The following is a 19,780-nucleotide window of genomic DNA, read 5'->3' as shown; positions in this document are numbered from 1 at the left end:
CATTTTAGCCTGCTACGGCGAATAAAAAGATTACCTGCATGGTTTGTAAAGCAGTCCTTGTGCATCACGGCAGCACCTCTGTGATGCACGAACATTTAAAGAGAAAGCACGTCGGACAGTTAAATGAAACCAGTTTGGCTGGCCTCGGTAAGATTTAAATAACATGGAAGCCAATACGTTTTGTTTTGGATATACATGTTTGTTTACGGTATTATTGCTGCTGATGTGCCTGCCCCTGGTTTGCAGGAAGAAAATGTTTACTTGATTTTAATTTATTTTTTCTTATAAAACAAATGTGCCTGTCCTTTAAAAAGATTATAGAGTTTCTTAATTTATGCATTTATGTCTGTACTGACCGATTATTGTGCCTAAATGGTTTTAGACAGGGCATTTTTATTTACTTTTAGTATGAATTGGCCTATCAGCAGCAAAGTTCAATAAAATATGCATTTTTCATTGAAGTACCCCCTTCTTTCTTGTATTTACTATAATTTTCCACATAATTAAAGCAATCTCATGCTAAATTTGAGAAAAATTGAATAATTATCCGATTAGTCGACTAATCGTTTCAATAGTCGGTGACTAGTCGACTATTAAAATAGTCGTTAGTTGCAGCCCTACTTTGTATATTCTTTTAATATATTATTGCTATACTTTAAATTAGTCATAAATATATTTATAAATGTTCAAAAGTAGGGTTCAAGTGTATTTCTAGTTGTAACTAAATATATTTTTTTAAATACAGATATAGTATGTTAAAAGCACATTTTAGTTCAATTTCATGGTGTCTCAAAATAGCACAGTTGAGTACACTTAGATGGTATTAAGTTTATCTTAACATATACTTAATACAATTTTTTAGTACAATAAGTACAAAATTAGTGTGCGAAAATAGAGCACTTTTAGTACATTACTGAAAAGTGTACTAAGTATACTTAAATAAAGCGTATTTTAGTGCACTTTTTTTAACCTGGGAGAATTACCACACTCAAAATCAGTTTAAGTGTTAGTGCTAATAATGCATTCATATTAAGTGTACTTAAGTACAACTTTTGGGAAAATGTACTTCTACTACAATACATTACTAATAGATTTTTAATAAAATAAATTTAATGTAAACTTAAAATTACCACACTCAAAATCAATTTAAGTGTTAGTGATAATAATGCATTCACATTAAGTGTACTTAAGTACAACTTTTGGGAAAATGTACTTCTACTACAGTACATTACTAATAGATTTTTAATAAAATCAATTTAATGTAAACTTAAAATTAGCACACTAAAAATCAATTTAAGTGTTAGTGATAATAATGCATTCATATTAAGTGTACTTAAGTACAACTTTTGGGAAAATCTACTTCTACTACAATACATTACTAATAGATTTTTTATATATTAACTTATTTTAAACTCAAGATTAGTATGTAAACAGTGTACTAAAAATCAACTAATGTTTAAAGCATTTAAAGCACACTTTTGAAAAACACACTAATAAAACTCTTTTGGATGTTTTTTCTGTAGTGTACTTTATTGTAGTACACTAAAAATTTATTTAAGTATTACTGGTATTTAGTATACTTTTGTCAAGTGTACTAAAGTCCTACTGAAGTATAAACATACTTTTAATTAGTATATTTATAGTGTATAACCATCAAACTTTTATTTAACACAAAAAAAACAAACAATGTACTAAAAATGTATTTGCGGGTATTTAAGTGTATTTTAATTGCATTTAAGGCCCCGTTTACACGAAGGGAAACCGCAGATATTTCCCTGCGGTTTGGCCTCTCATTTACACGAAAACCCCGTTTTTATCACAGAAAACGATTATTTCTAAAAACTCCGGCCAAAGTGGATAAATTAGAAAACGCCGTTTTCACGTTGTAGTGTGGACTGTGAAAAAGGAGGCTTTTGAAAATGATGACGCATATTTATAGTCATGTGACACATATTGTACCAATAGATATCTATGTTTCCACCAGTAATTGGGCCTGCAATATTCACTGTCACACTGCTGCTAAAGAGATTTACCTTGTACACTCCTCAAATTACAGTCCTAAAATGATGACGGAAAATTTACTCACAGTTGCTGTCCTGCAAAACATGAGACAACTGCTTTTCAGATAAAATATGAATGAGCGCGATATAGACGCGTCAGTGGATAATGAGATATTTCCGTAAATTATCACGCCAGAAGAATTGCATGAAAATTTATTACAGTCTGTATAATTTTGGAGGCTTTACGCATGCCCAGTAAGACGAATTTAAAGTTTTCCTACGTTTTAGTGTGGATGAGAAACTTTTGGAAAACGCTTGGAAACGCTAGTGTGGACGGAGAGCGTTTTAAAATGAAAACTCCGTTTTCAAATGTATCCGGATTAATGTAAACGTAGCCTAAGTATATATATTTTTTCACCTGGGGAGGCAGGGAGGGGTTTTGCGCTCGTGCATGTGCGCTCAATTTCACGTTAAGTCAAATGTACAAAGAGATATGTGTGGAATTCTGCGTACGCAGTGTTTCATACATCTGATTTTTTTAGTGCGTACGCACATTTACAGCTTTGTCCGTACGCAATGTTTTAGGATTAATTCAACGCAAGTCTTTGTACATGAGGCCCCAGGCTTCCTTCATTGTGGAGCATCTCAGTTTGATCCTGCCAAGGTATCCGGTTTAAAACCTGCTATTAAGGATTATGTTCAAATTGTCCCCGCACTGAGGAATGTCTCCACAGAAGAGTGGCATTGTTACATCCGCATGGACAAGAGTCATGCAGGTGAGGTTAGTGCGGTGGAGTGGTGGGCTGCCAGGGAAGATCGAATGCTAACACTCGCCCCACTAGCTGCACTGTACCTGCATCTCCCTACAACTTCAGTGGATGTGGAGAGGCTTTTATCTCACTATTCTGCACTTTTAACAGAACACAGACGCAGCCTAACAGAGGAGAATGTTAAAATGATGCTGATTGCCAAATTTAACACCAGAGATTAACACATCTACATTCCATCTTTACTCGCATCCACTAGTTTTTCTGATGTAAATAATGTAAATAACTTTTTTTCCCTGATGCAAAATACTACTTATTGTAAATTACTATTTTTACAACTAAATTACTATAACTTATTACAAAATTTAGTTTTCTAATGTACTGCATTTAAGTGTTTAATTGATTGCTACACCACTTTTATTTATCATTGTTGTTATAAGCAACTTATTTATTTATTAATATTTATTATTTATTAGTGCATGCTATTTATGTATTCTTGAATGATTTAAGAGTTTCTATAGTCTTTGATGATATGCAAATGTTTAGTCGATGATTTGTGTAAAATTTAAAAAGAAATGTTTCCTGCTCCTTTTAGTGGATTTAGTATAAAAGAGACCTAGCTTTGTTTAGCAAAACAGTTGTTCCAATATGATTTGTATTGTCAACCTGAAATAAAAGTTTTTTTATGTTATTTGTAATGTTTTCAGCTTTCTGTGCTCTCCTATACTCTTAAAACCATTCCGCAGAATTCCAGAGATTTTTCAAAAAATTCTGCGCAGAAATTGCCAAAAAAATCTGCAGATTCCGTCTGGCCCTGGTTATAATGCAGAGACACAAGTACTTACCACAAAAGTTCAGCTGCTCGTCAGTGATTCTCAAGATCTGTAAATCATTCGCCATCATCAGGCAGTTATTTCTCCATCATTCAACATCATGAGCGCAGTCATCTCTCTGTTTATGTGGAAAGTGAAATCCTATGTCTAGCAATGTAACAGGCTAGCGTTAGCATTAAGCTAGCCGTGTCCCTTTAGTGGCTTGCCTTGTTTTACTGATGTGCTGACATTTCTGATGATTGGGCGATGCAAATGTTGGAGGCTTAACTATTAACGATCTCGGGAAAGTTTCGTAACAGTCGCTGTTATGTTGGAATTGACCTATTTTTCGGTGGTCTTTTGCAAACACTAGATTTATATAAGAAGGAGGAAACGATGGTGTTTGAGACTCATGGTATGGCATGTCCATGTACTGAACTGTTATTATTTAACTATGCCAGGCTACATACAGTTTTCCATTCTATGGCACCTTTAAATCCGTGCCATGTGGATGGCAGCAGGAAAAATATATATATATATGTGACCCTGGAGCACAGAACCAGTCTTAAGTCGCTGGGGTATGTTTATGCCAAAAATCATTAGGAAATTAAGTAAAGATCATGTTCCATGAATATTTTTTGTTAAATTTCTACTGTAAATATATCAAAATGTAATTTTTGATTAGTAATATGCATTGTTAAGAACTTAATTTGGACAACTTTAAAGGTGATTTTTTTCAGTATTTTGATTTTTTTGCATCCTCAGATTCCTGATTTTCAAATAGATGTATCTCAGCCAAATATTGTCCTATCCTAACAAACCATACATCAATAGAAAGCTTATGTATTGAGCTTTCATATGTATACATCTCAGTTTTGTCAAATTTAACCTTATGACTGGTTTTGTGGTCCAGGGTCACATATATAAAAATAGGTCCGTGAGACAGTCCAGGAATATCACAGTACTTCCAACCGAGAATGATGAAAACAAATAGCTGGAAAGCTGAGATCCACCTCGTGTAGCAGAAAACCGTAGTTTCACAATGGGAGATTAGTGTCCAGATCCGTAAACCAGCCTAGGCTGGTTGGCTGGTTTTAGCTGGTCATAGCTGGAAGGCTGGCTGGTTTTAGAGGGATTTTGACAGCTGGTCAGGCTGGGAAACCACCAGGAAGACCAGTTTAAACCAGCTACTTTCATCTTAAACCAGCTAAGACCAGACAACCAGCCTAGACTGGTATTTGCAGTTTTTTTTTTTTTCAGCAGGGCGGGCTCGCCATCAACTGATTTCCAGAACATTCAGTTCCACCAGAACAAAAACCTGACCTGTATTTTAGGCCAACAATAATAACAGGATCATTTCCATATTTAGTTTGTAACGTAGACTAACCATGTTCCGTACACTTTACGCCCTTCACCGCACGCCAGCGACCACTCCTCCGTTGTTGAAAGCATGACAAGCATGTTTGTGTGATCATTCTCTGGGAGAATACCTATTGCGCAGTACACACTTTGATTGATGTCTTTTGGACCAATAGTTTTTGAGAAAAGTGGGCAAAAGTACCTCCTCCGCACGTGTACGGAAGATGATAAGCATTAACGGTGTTCCGTACAGGTTACAACGGTGTTCCGTACAGAGTGCGTACCCTTGATTTCAATGAGGAAAATTATTAAATAACTTTTCTGAATATCCTATCTTTTTTTTTAAATAAATTAAATTATTTTTTATGAAAAGTTGGCAATGAAATAACGTTACAATATGTTTAATTCATGTTTAATTTGTTAATGCATGACCATTTAAAATGTTATAACATTCAATTCATGTAACGTTAAATTGATGCCAACTTTTTTTCTCCTTTTTTAAAAATTAACATTAATGCTTGTGTTAATGCTAACTTAATTGACTAAGAATATAAAAATCATCACTGCACGCAGGATGATGGTGGGCAAACAGCCTCTGCTGACTGTCTCTGGCATTGAGTGGCGCCAAGCGGTCATTACCCACAATTGATGTTTAAATATTCCCATTTCAAAGCATTTATTCAACAAAAAGTAATTTATTTAACAATTTGTGATAACATAATATTCATCTCATAAAGACTGCAATACTGTGAGATCCATAAATTAAATCAAAATGCACATTTTCGCTGCTTTAGTTGTCTCCCCTCCCAAGTGCCAGTCTCACGTTTAGTTTGCCCACCATCCATTTTCAAGCGCGGTGGACAGACCTAGCAAACTAATTGAAATGTCACTGGAACAAATGGTGGGAGTGTCGCTGTCGTGATTGGGAATGAAAGAGAGAGAAATGAAGACGACACAGATATATAATTTATATATGATCAGGAAGTATTTATTCAGTGATCGGCGGTAAAAGGTCATCTGTACGGAACATCGTTGTGTACGGAACATGGTTAGTCTACGTTACATCTCATTGAAAAAGAAACAATAGGCTACGTGCACGTAACTAAGGAGTTCTACTTCCGCCGCCTTGAGTGTGCGGTCGACCATTTCCGGTTTGCGGCAGGTTTTGATTGCGAAACATGGCATATTTCACTCGTTGTTTACAAGGCCTCCCGAAAATTGATGTGAACGATGTCCACAGGATTGTTGACCACTCTTCACCTGCACCCGGTTGCAAGCGTGTAAAAGGATTTCGATTGTACATATCAAGTTACATCCACAACTTTGAAGGTGAGTAGCGATAACAGTTACCTCAGCTGTAAGCCACTAGATCAGCTGTTAGCGTTAGACATTGACTAGCTAGCAGGAAGTATGTCAATATTACAACATACTTTATTACTGTTATTAAATACCTTGTAATGTTAATATGATTATCAACTGGTTGTGTGTATTTTTCATTTGGGTTTTGTATTTCCTCTCAGTGTCCAAGAAAGATCCAGTGACAGGAGTAACGTTAGTGTGTGTGAGGGGGTTTTGTCATCCGTCAATGGACAGATCTAAACCACCTCACAGTTTAAGTGTAGGATAATTGTAGTGTTAAGATGGTTACCCATGTTCCTGGGTTAGTCGTGTTCTTTTGTTTATTTTCTCTAGGTTAACCATGTTCATTTCGTTGACCATGTCCCCCATTCACGTCAAAAACGACCAGTGTACGCTTAGTTAATACTATGTTTTCACTAACAGCAATCAGTTTTGTAGTGGCCTATATTCACAGGGTGTTAAACCAGGTCCTGTCGAGCTCTCCTTCCAATTCTTGATATACAAATGTGAAGTTCTTACATTGTAGACAGAGCAAACACATTGTCTATAGTCCATATTATTCCTTGCACATGTATGCATTAAGCTCAGTCCAACACAATATAGCTAGTTGACACATTAAAGTGTACCATGGACAAAACACATTGCTTTAAAAAGTGAATTAGAATTTATATAATTGTAGGAGCCCTGTATAGGATTCTTATTGGAATCCTTTCGGATTGTTTTGACAAGGGAACAATTTTGCAGATTCTTGCAACAATGTGGTGCCTAAGAAACAAAGAGGTGTAAGTCTGTAGAGTAATTTACAACAGCTTTGGTTGTGGCCAATCAGAATCAAGGACCGGAAATGTCCATTCTAGACATTTTGTTTGAAACTCTGTCCATGCTAAGGGGATCTGTTAGAATTCTCTTTATTGTGAATTTTCATGTGCCTGTTAAGGCTTCCTTTTTGACTGAAACGGTTTCCACACTGTTTGCATGTGTAAGGCTTCTCTCCAGTGTGAACTCTCATGTGAATGTAAAGGTATAGTTTACGAGTGAAACTCTTTTCACACTGTTGGCAGGTAAAAAGGCTCCCTGTAATGTGAACATTCTGGTGAACCTCAAGGTTTCCACTTTCACTGCAACTCTTTCCAGACTGAGGGGATCTGTGAGGCTTTTCTCTATTGTAAATTTTTATGTGACTTTCAAGTTGTCCTTGTTGCCTCATGTGAACTCTCATGTGAATGTTAAGGCATTCTTTACGATTGAAACCCTTTCCACACTGGCTGCATGTGTAAGGCTTATCTTCAGTGTGAATTCTCATGTGTCTGTTAAGTTTTCCTTTTTCAGTGAAACTCTTTCCACACTGTTTGCATGTGTAAGGCTTCTCTCCAGTGTGAATTCTCATGTGCATTTTAAGGTGTCCTTGTTGGAAACTCTTTCCACACTGCTTGCAAGAGTAAGGCTTCTCTCCGGTGTGAATCCTCATGTGACTTTTAAGGTGTCCTCTTTCTTTGAAACTCTTTCCACACTGATAGCAAGTGAAAATACTCCTAGTTCCAGTCTTCTGAGCACTTTTTTGTTTAGAAGTCTTTTCAGACTCTAAGGAACAAAAAGACTTTTCTCCAGATACGAAATCATGAAGATTCTCAAACTGATATTTCTCTTCAGTTTCATTTAGATCTTCTCTCTCCTCTTTCAGCGCTGTTAGATCTAAGGTGGAAAAACAAAAAGATAAAAGTTAACCCCAGTTTAATGGCACAAAGCAATTAACATCAAAACATGTAGATATGTAATGCATGTATGCTAGATCCTATACTAAGGTGTCCAGATTAAGTTGGCTGTTATACAATTAATTAAATCTAGGAAATCTATACAGACCAATCTCAATTATTATATAACATTTTAATGTCTCCCAGGGAATAAAATTCAACAAATTTAGAGAGAGACTACGAAAAAGAAAGGGGACAAACTCCGCACTCAACCGACAGATGGAAAATTCATCACACAATAATTACTTCTGAGGTTTTATGAAGGGGGCAATTATGTTACACTGACCTTTTAAGTGGAAAACACCCCAAAACTGACTGTCAGAGAAGCGGTGGAAAACGGTCATTAATCTCTCAAAAATCTTATTTAAAAAAAATTAAATCACTCAATTTAAAGTATATCTGTCAAAAACATTAGTAATATTATAATTACGCCTCTGGAAACATAAAAAAAATACTAAATTTAAACTTCCAATTGAAAGTGAAAAATCCTGTCTGTTACCCAGCCTGAGGATTTTGTTAAAGACTTTGCCTTTACTCCTACGCAGCTTCAGGGAGCGGAGGACTTAACTAAACGATGAGAAGGGAACTTTGATGCTCACTTTGGGAATGTTGAACTCATAGGCGACTCTCGAGAGCGAGGAGAGCACTGCTGTGCTCAACTATAAAAGACTTGGCTCTCAGATCGAGAGAACTCACATGTTCCATCTGAGACTGGTATCTTTATCAGGCATTACATGCAGACAAAATGAAAATTACATCGAAAATGTTCTGAAGAAGGTTCTCTTGGCATGTTCTGAAGGTTTCCTTCAGAGATACAGTGATATAAAACAATGATTTTGAAACGTACAGTTCTCATGTTTGTTCAACAAAGTTAAAGCCTTTTGGAAAATCTATTTGTGGTGGTCAGTTTTGATATTGTGGTCATGTTAAATGATATTTGTGTCGCCACAAATTAACCAATGTATGGGAAACACCACAGAACAACCACCTGAGCCCAACTTAAGCCAACTCATCACCTTAACCTTAAGTTGGGGTAGAGTTAAATTAATGCCAAATCTTTGCCTTTTGTTTTTTGTGTACACACCCCAGTTTGAGAACCACTGGTTTCTATTGTTCATATGTTAAAATACAATACCTTGGTGTAAGTATGACCTACTGCTCCACTCTGATGCCTCCTGAACAGTGGTCATCTATTTATTTGCTTGATTATATTGATATTCAACAGATATAGATCTATTTATCTGGTTATATATTTAATATATTTTGTTCCTTCTTTTTTTTCCTTTTTTCTCATTTTCCTCCTTATTCCCCATTTTTAAATGACTTTATATACACACAAGATATAGAGCTGTGCAACTTATACATTACAATCTTACACCTCACATAATTACATCAGAGTTTAACTTCAATGTTTGTGCTTTTGTTTTGGCTTATTTTTTTATTTTTTTGTCAGACTTGCTCTATATTTACAGCACTGTTTTTTTGTACAGTTTTTCTGTATGTCCTACATTGTCTTGTTCTACAAAAAAATGGTAAATGAAATGATCTTACTAGAAAAACTGCATGAAAAAGTGTAACCTGTTCCATCTGTATAGTCTCAGTGAGCTTTTATGAGTTTTCACTCATGCACAGTAAGGCGAATTTAACGTTTCTGACATTTCAGTGCGGATGACAATATTTTTTAGAAAATGCCTGAAAATGCTTATGTGGATAGAGAAAATAAAAAAAGCTGTTTTCAATTGTATGTGTCATGATCCTGCCCTGACAGCCTTGTCTGTTTTGTCTTTGTTTAATGTTTCCTTGTTTGTATTGTGTGTCAGCACATGGCTGTGTCTTTGTTTATGTCTGCCATGTGCTCCTGTTGCCCCACCTCCTTGTTTCCCTTTTCCACGCCCTCTTGTTTAGTCCTCGTTTGTTTGAGTGTTGTCACCTGTTCTTCTCGTTTGTCTAATTGTACTCACCTGATCCTCATGTCTTTCCTCCCTTTATATTGTGCTCTTTCCCTCTTGTCTTTGCTGGTTCGTTTTGTGAGTTTGTGAAAGTTTTGAACTTTGAGATTTTTCAGTCCAGCTCTATATTGCCGTCAGTGTTTTTCCCCGTTTAACTAGTTTCAGTTTTTGCCTTAGTTTTTCCCCTTCTCCCTTTCTTGTTCCCTTAGAAGTGATTTTATTTATTTTTGTTATCCTTTTGATTTGTTCTTTCTAGTCTTTTTGATAACCTCTATTTTTTGTTTTACCAAGATCATCCTGTCTTTTGTTTTCTTTCTAGATTTGTCTTTCTAGCTTTTTGTTAACCTTTTGTTTTTTTTGTAGTCTTTTTGATAACCTTTATTTCTTTCCTAGCTCTTCCGGTCTTTTATTTTCTAGCGTTTTGTTAATTTCTTTATCCTTCTGATTTGATATTTTTCTAGTCTTTTTGATAGTCTTTCTTTTGGTTTTACCTAGCTCTTCCCCGTCTTAGTTTAAGCTTATTTTTTGTGCCTGTCTTTTGTCTTGTCATTTGTGTGTTTGTCCGTTCCTGCCCGGCCTCCTGAGTTCCTCCTGAGTCTCTTGACCTCCCCGGATTCCTCTGTAGTGTGTTCCCAGCCTACCTTTTGGACTGCCTTCCTGCCCCTTCCCTTTTGTGCCCTGTCCAGTCAATAAACTGTTTAAGCTCATTCTGCATTTGGGTCCTCTCTCTTGCTAAACCCTGACAGTATGTGGATTAATTTAGGTGTAGCCTAAGTGTTTACTTGTTTATTTGCTTACCAAATACATTAACAAATGTAGATAGCAAGCAGAAGCCAAACATGATTACTCACATTTCAAGGTTTGCTTTGTTACTTTTGCATAATTAGACAAAGTGCTAGAAATCAATGGTTTCATTTTTTTTAGAAGCAGATACTAGGTTTAATGTTACAGAAAAAAATATAACTTTGGTTTAGGCTAATTCCATATTATTGTTACAACTTAAATGCACAATCTCATAATAACAAATGGCCAGTGCTAAGGTAAGATAGGTAAGGTAACTCTTCTCAGCTGTACTTGAAGGCAGCATTAGTATTGGATCTCAACACTTCTGTCAAATGTCAAAACATTTCTACACTTGTGTGACATTATTCATAAATATCATTCATTTCTGTAGTGACTTCAGGTTTGAGAATGAAAACCAACCTGTTTGTTCCTCAGTATCTTCATGTTTGACTCTAAATGCTTCTTCAATCCTTATGTTTTTACTTTCCTCTTTAATAAACCCCATGTTTGTTTGTTCCTCAGTATCTTCATGTTTGACTCTGAATGTTTCTTCAGTCCTCATGTTTTCACTCTCCACTTTAATAAACGGCATCTTTGTTTGTTCCTCAGTATCTTCATGTTTGACTCTCAATGTTTCTTCAATCTTCATGTCTTCACTCTCCTCTTTAATAAAGACCATTTTTTCAAAGTGTGTCACGTGGATCTCTGTTGATTCTCCAGGAGTTTTTCTGTGGGTTTGAACACTTTGTCCTGTTTAAGAGGACAATAAATAATAGAAAGAAATATCAATGCAAACTAAATCTCTGGGTGCGTCTAAATCAGCTCCTAGTTCACTAGTCAGTGCACTAGTAAGACAATCAGAGAGTTAATCGACTTCAAAAGACTCAGTATTATAAATAAATGAATAGACTTCTATTGAAGGTATAAAATATGTAGGTATTTAATTATGTATGGTATCTAATATGATACACTTTCATTAAATCATTGTCGGTTGTGATTCACTCGTTTGTGTTTGTTGTTGTCATTTGTAGACCGCGTGCAGCTGAATCGAATCACTGAATCATTTCACAAATTATTTGATTCAAATGATTCGGATTCTCAGTTTCTCTCATCACTTCTTATCATCACACGATTGATTCATGATATAGAGAGCGAAACAAGACGCATCTTCTGTGTTATTAAAGGCTAACGTTTTCAGTAACACTAAATAAAGCATTACATTTATTTTCCATAGCTTGTAAAAACGCTTTATTGATGCAACAATGTACATTGGTTTAAAAACTTTAAAATCACAAACCTTTCTTCAGGTGAATCACAGCAGATGAGGAGCGCGGCGCATCTTTATGACGTCACATCATCGGAGCAAAATAAAAGTCCCATTGGTGCACTGCTCTCTAGAATCACAAATATATCAATGAAATGCTGATTATAGAATAGAATTTTGTACTCATGATGATGTTTTTCTAAAGTTACTAACATCGTGAATATATTAATATTATTCTCTTTTTTATGTACATTTATAAAACTTTGTTTTATATTGATAAACCTTGCCACTAAATTCACATTAAACTAGTTTATGCTGCTGTGTAACTGTTACAAGGAGGGTGTGATGACAAATTGATTGATCACTCTTTTGACTATTGTAAACAATCTCTGGCTATTTTGTTTGTTTGTTTATTTATTTATTCTTTTGGAAAGTTACTGAAACACTGTCTGGGTTTTTAGTTTTATTTTGCTATTAGGGCAAATGAGGACACAGAAATATATTTGTGTCAGTTTCTATTTACCACTACAGAAGTTTATTTATAATGAATTATGACTTACATTTCCCCAGAGTATTATTACTTTTTTAAATTGTTATATAATCTGTGCTAAAATATGATTATAATATAAACAAGTAAAATATTAAAATTTCAGTTTTTGAAATGCATTTACAAACAAAAGTCATTAATAACAGATCCACACTGAAAATGAACAAATCCTCTGTAAGGATTGGATGGAAATGATAATATGGTCTGTATTTTGATATTTTCTATTTCAGTGGTAATGTTTTTTTATTTTTAAATGGTAATTTGGTTTTAAATACATTTTTTTCAGGAATATGGTTAATTCATTATTACCTTTTCAGTTTTGATAAATTGGCAAAAATATGCCAACATATTCAGTTCACTCCATATCTTCTTTTATTAACAGTGAAAAGTTTAGGTAATAAATACAAGACACAATAAACTGTTAATTAGAAACTTTAACTAGAAGTACATCTATCAGAAAAAAAAAAAACATGTTGTATTAGTGTTATGATTTTAGTGAAGTTAAATGTTTTGAAAACAAAATACCTTTAATACACCTGCAGGAAAATGAAGATCAGGAGACTTGTTTGAGCTGGTCCTGTGTGTCTCTGCGGTCATCCAGACTGACTAAAAAACTCAATCACTGTAGTTTATTCAGATTTCAGGAGGCCGTTCTTACAGATGAAGACAAAGCTCTCAGATCACAAGCTTAAACACAGTATTCAAGGGATGTGATCAGATCTATACTATACTCTAACTATAGCTCTCATGATCACAGAGATCAGGGAAAGACATTCACACACAACTCATTAGCATTAACAATCACAACAATTAAAGAAATGAGGCAGGAGCATCAAGAGTATCACAGACAAAAGATGACAGTCTCATCTTACATTTGTATTCACACACACCTAGAGCAAAAGAGATTAATTTACAATTGAAAATTTCTGCTTAATTTCCTAAGCAATAATTTTATTTCAACCAATATAATTGTGTTTTTTGCAGTAATGATTGTCACACCTATGGACTGTTCTTGTGTTGTTGTTGTTGTTGTGGTTTTTTTACAATGTGCTCCTTGTCCTTGTTTGTCCTGGTGTTCTCTAATGCCTATACTTGGTTTTCTTGTCACTGTTTTCATTGTGTTGATCAGAAAGATAAATGGCATTTAAATTTTAAATGAACATATTTAGCTTTAGGAGTGTGTGAATATGAATGTGAAATAATGGTAAGTGTCATCTTTTGTCTTTATTGGCTGTTGATGTTTCTGCCTCATTTCTTTAATTGGTGTCTTTGTTTCTGATCAATATCTGAGTTAAATATGAATGCAGAGGCTGAAGGTGAGACTTTCCCTGATCTCTGTGATAATGAGTCTATAGTTCTGCTGATTAGATTAGAGTCGCTGAAAATCTGGGCAAATTCCTGTAACTGCTTACATCCTTTGCATATTTTATCTTCTAATGACGATCCTGAAATCTGTCTTAAACTCCAGTGATTGAGTGCTTTAGTCAGTCTGGATGACCGCAGCGACACACAGTAACATCTCAATCAAGAGTCTCCTGATCTTCTCTTCTGAGTTTACTACAGGTCTAACTGGATATTGTAGGTATTTTGCTTTTAATTTCACTATAATCATGTAGATGTTGAGGATGTAGCTCATGAGCTCATTAAGATATGGAGTGAACTGAATATGTTGGCATATTTTTGCCAATAAACGAAACTGAAAAGGTAACAATGAATTAACCATATTCCTTTACACTGCAAAAAAAAAGTATTTAAAACCAAATCACCTTAAAAAAAAACATTACCATTGAAATAGAAAAGATCAAATACAGACCATATTATCTCTCCATCCAATCCTTACAGAAGATTTGTTCATTTTCAGTGTGGATCTGTTATTAATGACTTTTCTTTGTAAATGCATTTCCAAAACTGAAATCTTAATATGTTACTTGTTTATATTATAATCATATTTTATCACAGATTATATACAAATTTAAAAAAAGTAATAATACTCTGGGGAAATCTAAGTCATATTTCCTTATAAATAAACTTCTGTAGTGGTAAATAGAAACTGACACATTTGCTTCAATAGCAAAATAAAAATAAAAACCCTGACAGTGTTTCAGCAACTTTCCAAAAGGAATAAACAAACAAACAAACAAAATAACAAAATAATGATTACAATAGTCAAAAAAGTGCTAGATCAAATTTGCCATCATACAACCTTTGTAACAGTTACACAGCAGCATGAACTAGTTTAATGTGAATTTAATGGCAAGGTATATCAACATAAAACAAAGTGTTATAAATGTACATAAAAATAGAGAATAATATTAATAGACTTACGATGTTAATAACTTTAGAAAAGCATCATCATATGAGTATGAAATTCTATTCTATAATCAACATTTCTATGATATATTTGTGATTCTAGAGAGCAGTGCACCAATGGGACTTTTATTTTGCTCTGGTGATGTGGCGTCATAAAACTGCGCCGCGCTCCTCATCTGTTGTGAGTCACCTAAAGAAAGGTTTGTGGTTTTAAAGTTTTTAAACCAATGGATATTGCTGCATCAATAAAGCGTTTTTTACAAGCTATGTAAAGTAAATGCATCATTATTAAATATAACGTTGTAATGCTTTAGAGTTACTGAAGACGTTAGCCTTTAGTAACAGAGAATGTGCGTCTCATTTCTTTCTCTATATCATGAATCAATCGTGTGATGATAAGAAATGATGAGAGAAACTGAGAATCCGAATCATTTGAATCAAATAATTTGTGAAATGATTCAGTGATTCGATTCAGCGGCACGCGGACTACAAACGACTACAACAAACACAAACGAGTGAATCACAACCGAGAATGATTTCATGAGACATAATGTTTAAGTAATTGAATACCATATCTAAATCAAAAATAGCCTGCCTAAACACCCAGATAGCCACTGGACGCTGTAACGGAACAGATCCGCAACCGCAAAACGATAGAGCCGGGTCTGGCCCGCATCCGCCTCACGGACTCGTTCCTGAGTCCAAACGCACATCGGGCCGAAGCCGTTTCTGGTCTGTTTTTAGGGGTTGTTGCGGATATGTGCCAGCGCCGATCCAGCACCGCCTGATCATCCCGTTACAGATGCGTAACGGGTGCGTGAAACGATTCCGCCTACTGGAGCTGTTCCGGATGTGTTACGATTCCGCTTAAATCACCACTGGATCGTCCTTTTGCCTTATTTTCGGCATTTTTGTCAGTTAGGGTATCATAGTAACCTATGCTACCTAGGTATAGGCCTACATTTTTCAGCCTGTGGAATGTCCACACTTCAAAAAATGCTTTTCTTAAGTAGATAAAAATAAAGTAATTTAAGTAATTTTTGCTTAAAACAAGCACAATTATCTGCCAGTGGGGTAAGCAAAAAAATCTGAATAAGAATGGAAAAAAAATAAAATAAAAAATCTTATTTCAAATGGAAAACAAGATTATTTTGCTTACCCCACTGGCAGATAATTTTGCTTGTTTTAAGCAAAAGTTACTTAAATTACTTTCTTTTTATCTTAAAACAAAACAGAATTTCTTATGTCATTTTATTTCTCTAGTAAATGCTTCTTGATTTAAGAATTTTTAGATATTTGGACTGGAAACAACACAAAAATACTAAGTAAGAAAAGCATTTTTTGCAGTGCAGAAAAACATTTTCACTTAAAGGCCTCGGCTATAAATAAAAAGCTTGACTTGACTTGATAAAGGCTAGTTTCAGTTGGAGCAATGAGTAGGCCTATAGGCTATAGCTGAAATAAATAGTTTTAATGATTAAAACTCATACTAAAACAACGTGAACAAAGTTAACAAACACAGAATTAATGACCACAAATTCATAGATTTAATTATAAAAAATAAACAAAAAAGTCATGAACACAGTCAACAACAAACAAAGAATTAATGGATAAAAAAAAAAACGCACAGGCTATTAACACAACATCAAAAAAACAAAAAAAACATGCACTTAAACAAAATCACTAGGTGGGTGCTGTGGCAGCTGTTGCTGCTCCTGCTGCTGACGTGCCAGTCTCTCCTGGCGCCCTCCTCTCCTGTCCGCCGAAAGGGCAAACCACCTTATAGCATGCCTCCATATTTCAGCTTCTGTTGCAGTTGCTGTCAGTGCACATTTGCGCACTGCACCTGGAAAACAGCATTACTGATTAGGTTGAATGAGAAATTTGGATCAGTGCTAGGCCTACATGATGACAAAACAGGCAGACGTATATTGCATTTCCTCTAAAAGAAGATAGGCCTATCCTTCTAATTCGGCCTACTTCTATAACCAGGGTATCTGCAGATATGAACATGTGAAATTTAAGACTTTTTAAGACCTTTTTAATACCACCTTTTCTGAAATTTAAGACCTAAACATGTAATGGAAATATACGTTATATAACATGCATATCTGTAATATTTAATTTGTTTAATGTAAAAAGTAAACAATATTTCATGGCTGTCATAAATTATATTTATTACTACGATATACAGTGAACTTTTCATATCAGCAGATACTATTCCACACAAAATATCTCCATAAAAGTACCACTTAGAGATATCTGGTGACGTAAACAATTTATTCTGAAGCAATATTTTCATCAGTGCTCTATTAGCCTTTCTGTCTTAAATCTGCATATTTGATTTGAGGCTCTTTTTTTTTTACTTTTGAAATGTATGCATCAACTTTGAAATTATTACAATTTATCAAATTCTATATGGCTGTTAGCAGTCAGATTACATAATTTACACTGCAAAATTAAAACTGCAATAAAAGATTAATGAGATTAACGTTTTAAATACATTTATGAATGTACAAATTAGAAATGTTGGGGTGGGGATGCATACTTTTAAACATGCTCAACTACCAGCAGTTGGCGGTAAGTCACTTCATGAGCGAGTTATTGAGTTATTTCAACTGATACGAGCCAAACGCTGAATCATTTAGTAGTAAACGTTGCTTGGAGAATGTGCTATACTTTTGCTGTCATCCTTGTTTTGAACTATTTCCGTTGGTGAAACAGAACAAAACAGTAAATATTTTGTCTAAAATGCAAGTAACTACTTGACTAACTAGTTTATTAAACTAAAATTAATGTAACATTTGTATCGTGAGAATATTCAGCAAAAAGCTCCCTTGGTATATTACTATATCATGCTATGAATAAACTATACATTTTCAATTGTTGCCTCAGTGTGTATTTTTAGAGTTTCTTTAGGTGTACTGTTACACTCTTTTGTTTTAAAGTAGGCTACAAATAGACCAGAAATACACTATTCATTGTCAATTGCTGTTTATTTTGAATGTATTAAAATAGGAATCTTTCTTGCCTTTCGATGCTTAGCTGGTTATTTTTGCGAAGGCTGTTTGTTCGGTCTATATATATTATTATTATTATTATTGAGACCATTATATACAGAAAAAAGCTTGTTGGACCTGTATTCCGCTACTGCGATTCTGTCTGAGGACGTAGTAACTACCGCAGGGGGAGAAAAAAAATCTTCAGTCCGTCAGACACTGTAAATACATTGTGAGTCTGATCGCGCACTTACGGTATGGGTGCTGGGAGCGGTCAAAATGGATTTAAAGACGCTGTTAGAACGGCATTTTCTTTATGCGTTACATGATATTTTCCATCAGGACCTAAATTAAGTGTGACCAGAACTATTTAAGACCTACGAAACTGAATTTAAGACTTTTTAAGGCCTTATATTAGAAAAACGTTATTTAAGATTTTTTAAAACTTTTTAAGGATCCGCTGGTTATTCAAATTAATTTGAAGACATAGTGAACGAACCCTTTCAGTTTGATGGACGTCCTTATCTTTTCGAGCTGGAATATACAGATGATATATATATATATATATATATATATATATATATATAGTACAGGCCAAAAGTTTGGACACACCTTCTCATTCAATGTGTTTCCTGTATTTTCATGACTATCTACATTGCAGATTCTCACTGGCTACTTTGAAGAAACTAGAATATGAGACATGTTTTCAGTTATTTCACACTTTTTGTGTACATAATTCCACAAGTGTTCATTAATAGCTTTGATTGCCTTCAGTGAGAATCTACAATGTAAATAGTCATGAAAATAAAGAAAACGCATTGAATGAGATGTGTCCAAACTTTTGGCTGTACTGTATACAGTATACTATATACGTATTAGTATAACAATCAGTTTTGACTGCTAAACTCTTTTCCAGGAGTAATCTGTAAAACCTTTGACTGAATAAATACTAATTCACTGAGGGCATTTGAAGCAATAGCCTACTTACGGCTGAGGAGGGTCCGTGATGTCATCCTGTGGAAGGCCCTCTTCTTGTTCACACCCTTCAAATTAATTGTTCGGGAAAGGGGGCAGGAAAACAGGTATGACAGAATGATCCAGGTCACCCTCTTCAAATCCACACCCCCGACAGCAGACAGGGTATTCACCTAGGGGCATGAAGATAGTGGTTGGGTCACTGTTGCACAAGTTTTTAAACAGGTAAGCCACTTTTTTGCCGTTTTTTTTTTTTTTTTCACAATTAAGACATGGGCAATTTGATGATGCTTTTATCCATAACAATCAAGTTACATCATCGTAAAGAGCTTAGTCTAGCAATAAATATTACTTTAGATGAATTATATTACAGTTACATCATCATAAAGAGCTTAGAATACTGTAGCAATAAATATTACTTTAGATTAATTAGATTTAGTGTTAGGTGAAACAAGTGTCTTGAGTACAATGAGAACATATTGGGGGAATAAGCTTACAAGGGCATGTTTCTGCCTATCGTTGGCAGGGTCCGCCAGCCAGGCCTCAAAGCGGTCCAGCTCTGCATCTGATTCCAGGGGGAATTGAAATTCCCCGGACCACTCAAAGGCTGCTGGTTGGAGGCCGTTATTGACCTTGGCCATGAGCAGGTTCACGGTGGTGGCGAGTTGGGCAACCTGCTGCTTTGGGTTTTCCAAAAGCAATAGGCCATGTAGCTGAGCTGCTGAAACATTGTGAAAGTTGAAAAAAAAGTGTTAATCTGGAGAAAAGACTTATTTAAACATTAAGGAAATAATACACACAATGATGGTCAATAAAATATGAGGACGTAGTAACTACCTAGTAGATACACCTTCTCATTCAATGCGTTTCCTTTATTTTCATGACTATTTACATTGTAGATTCTC

The 19,780-nt window shown here is 34.9% G+C and overlaps 1 protein-coding gene and 1 pseudogene across 1 annotated transcript; both read right to left on the bottom strand.

The window, feature by feature from the left end:
* The window catches only part of LOC141341157 (uncharacterized), a 210,595-nt pseudogene that overhangs the window by 181,044 nt on the left and 9,771 nt on the right, over positions 1 to 19,780 (bottom strand).
* LOC141342913 (uncharacterized) lies at positions 5,952 to 19,516 on the bottom strand. Its single transcript, XM_073847494.1, has 3 exons — positions 19,373 to 19,516; positions 18,889 to 19,048; positions 5,952 to 7,989 (listed from the first exon to the last, which is right to left on the bottom strand). The coding sequence occupies exons 1-3, from the start codon at positions 19,514 to 19,516 to the stop codon at positions 7,181 to 7,183; spliced, it is 1,113 nt and encodes a 370-aa protein (XP_073703595.1). The 3' UTR covers positions 5,952 to 7,180.

This window comes from Garra rufa, chromosome 1, assembly GCF_049309525.1.
Source record: "Garra rufa chromosome 1, GarRuf1.0, whole genome shotgun sequence".
In the NCBI taxonomy this organism is placed as follows: Eukaryota; Metazoa; Chordata; class Actinopteri; order Cypriniformes; family Cyprinidae; genus Garra; species Garra rufa.
The sequence above is the reverse complement of the archived record's forward strand: the minus strand, read 5'-3'. Positions and strand labels throughout refer to the sequence as shown.

Bases quoted from the DNA above. Each gene is read 5' to 3' on its own strand.
- LOC141342913 (XM_073847494.1), bottom strand. From the start codon at position 19,516: ATGGCCAAGGTCAATAACGGCCTCCAACCAGCAGCCTTTGAGTGGTCC. The intron at 19,049-19,372 runs GTAAGCTTATTC...TCATGCCCCTAG, and splicing joins ATAGGCAGAAACATGCCCTT to GTGAATACCCTGTCTGCTGT. The intron at 7,990-18,888 runs GTAAGTAGGCTA...TTTCCACCTTAG, and splicing joins ATCACGGACCCTCCTCAGCC to ATCTAACAGCGCTGAAAGAG.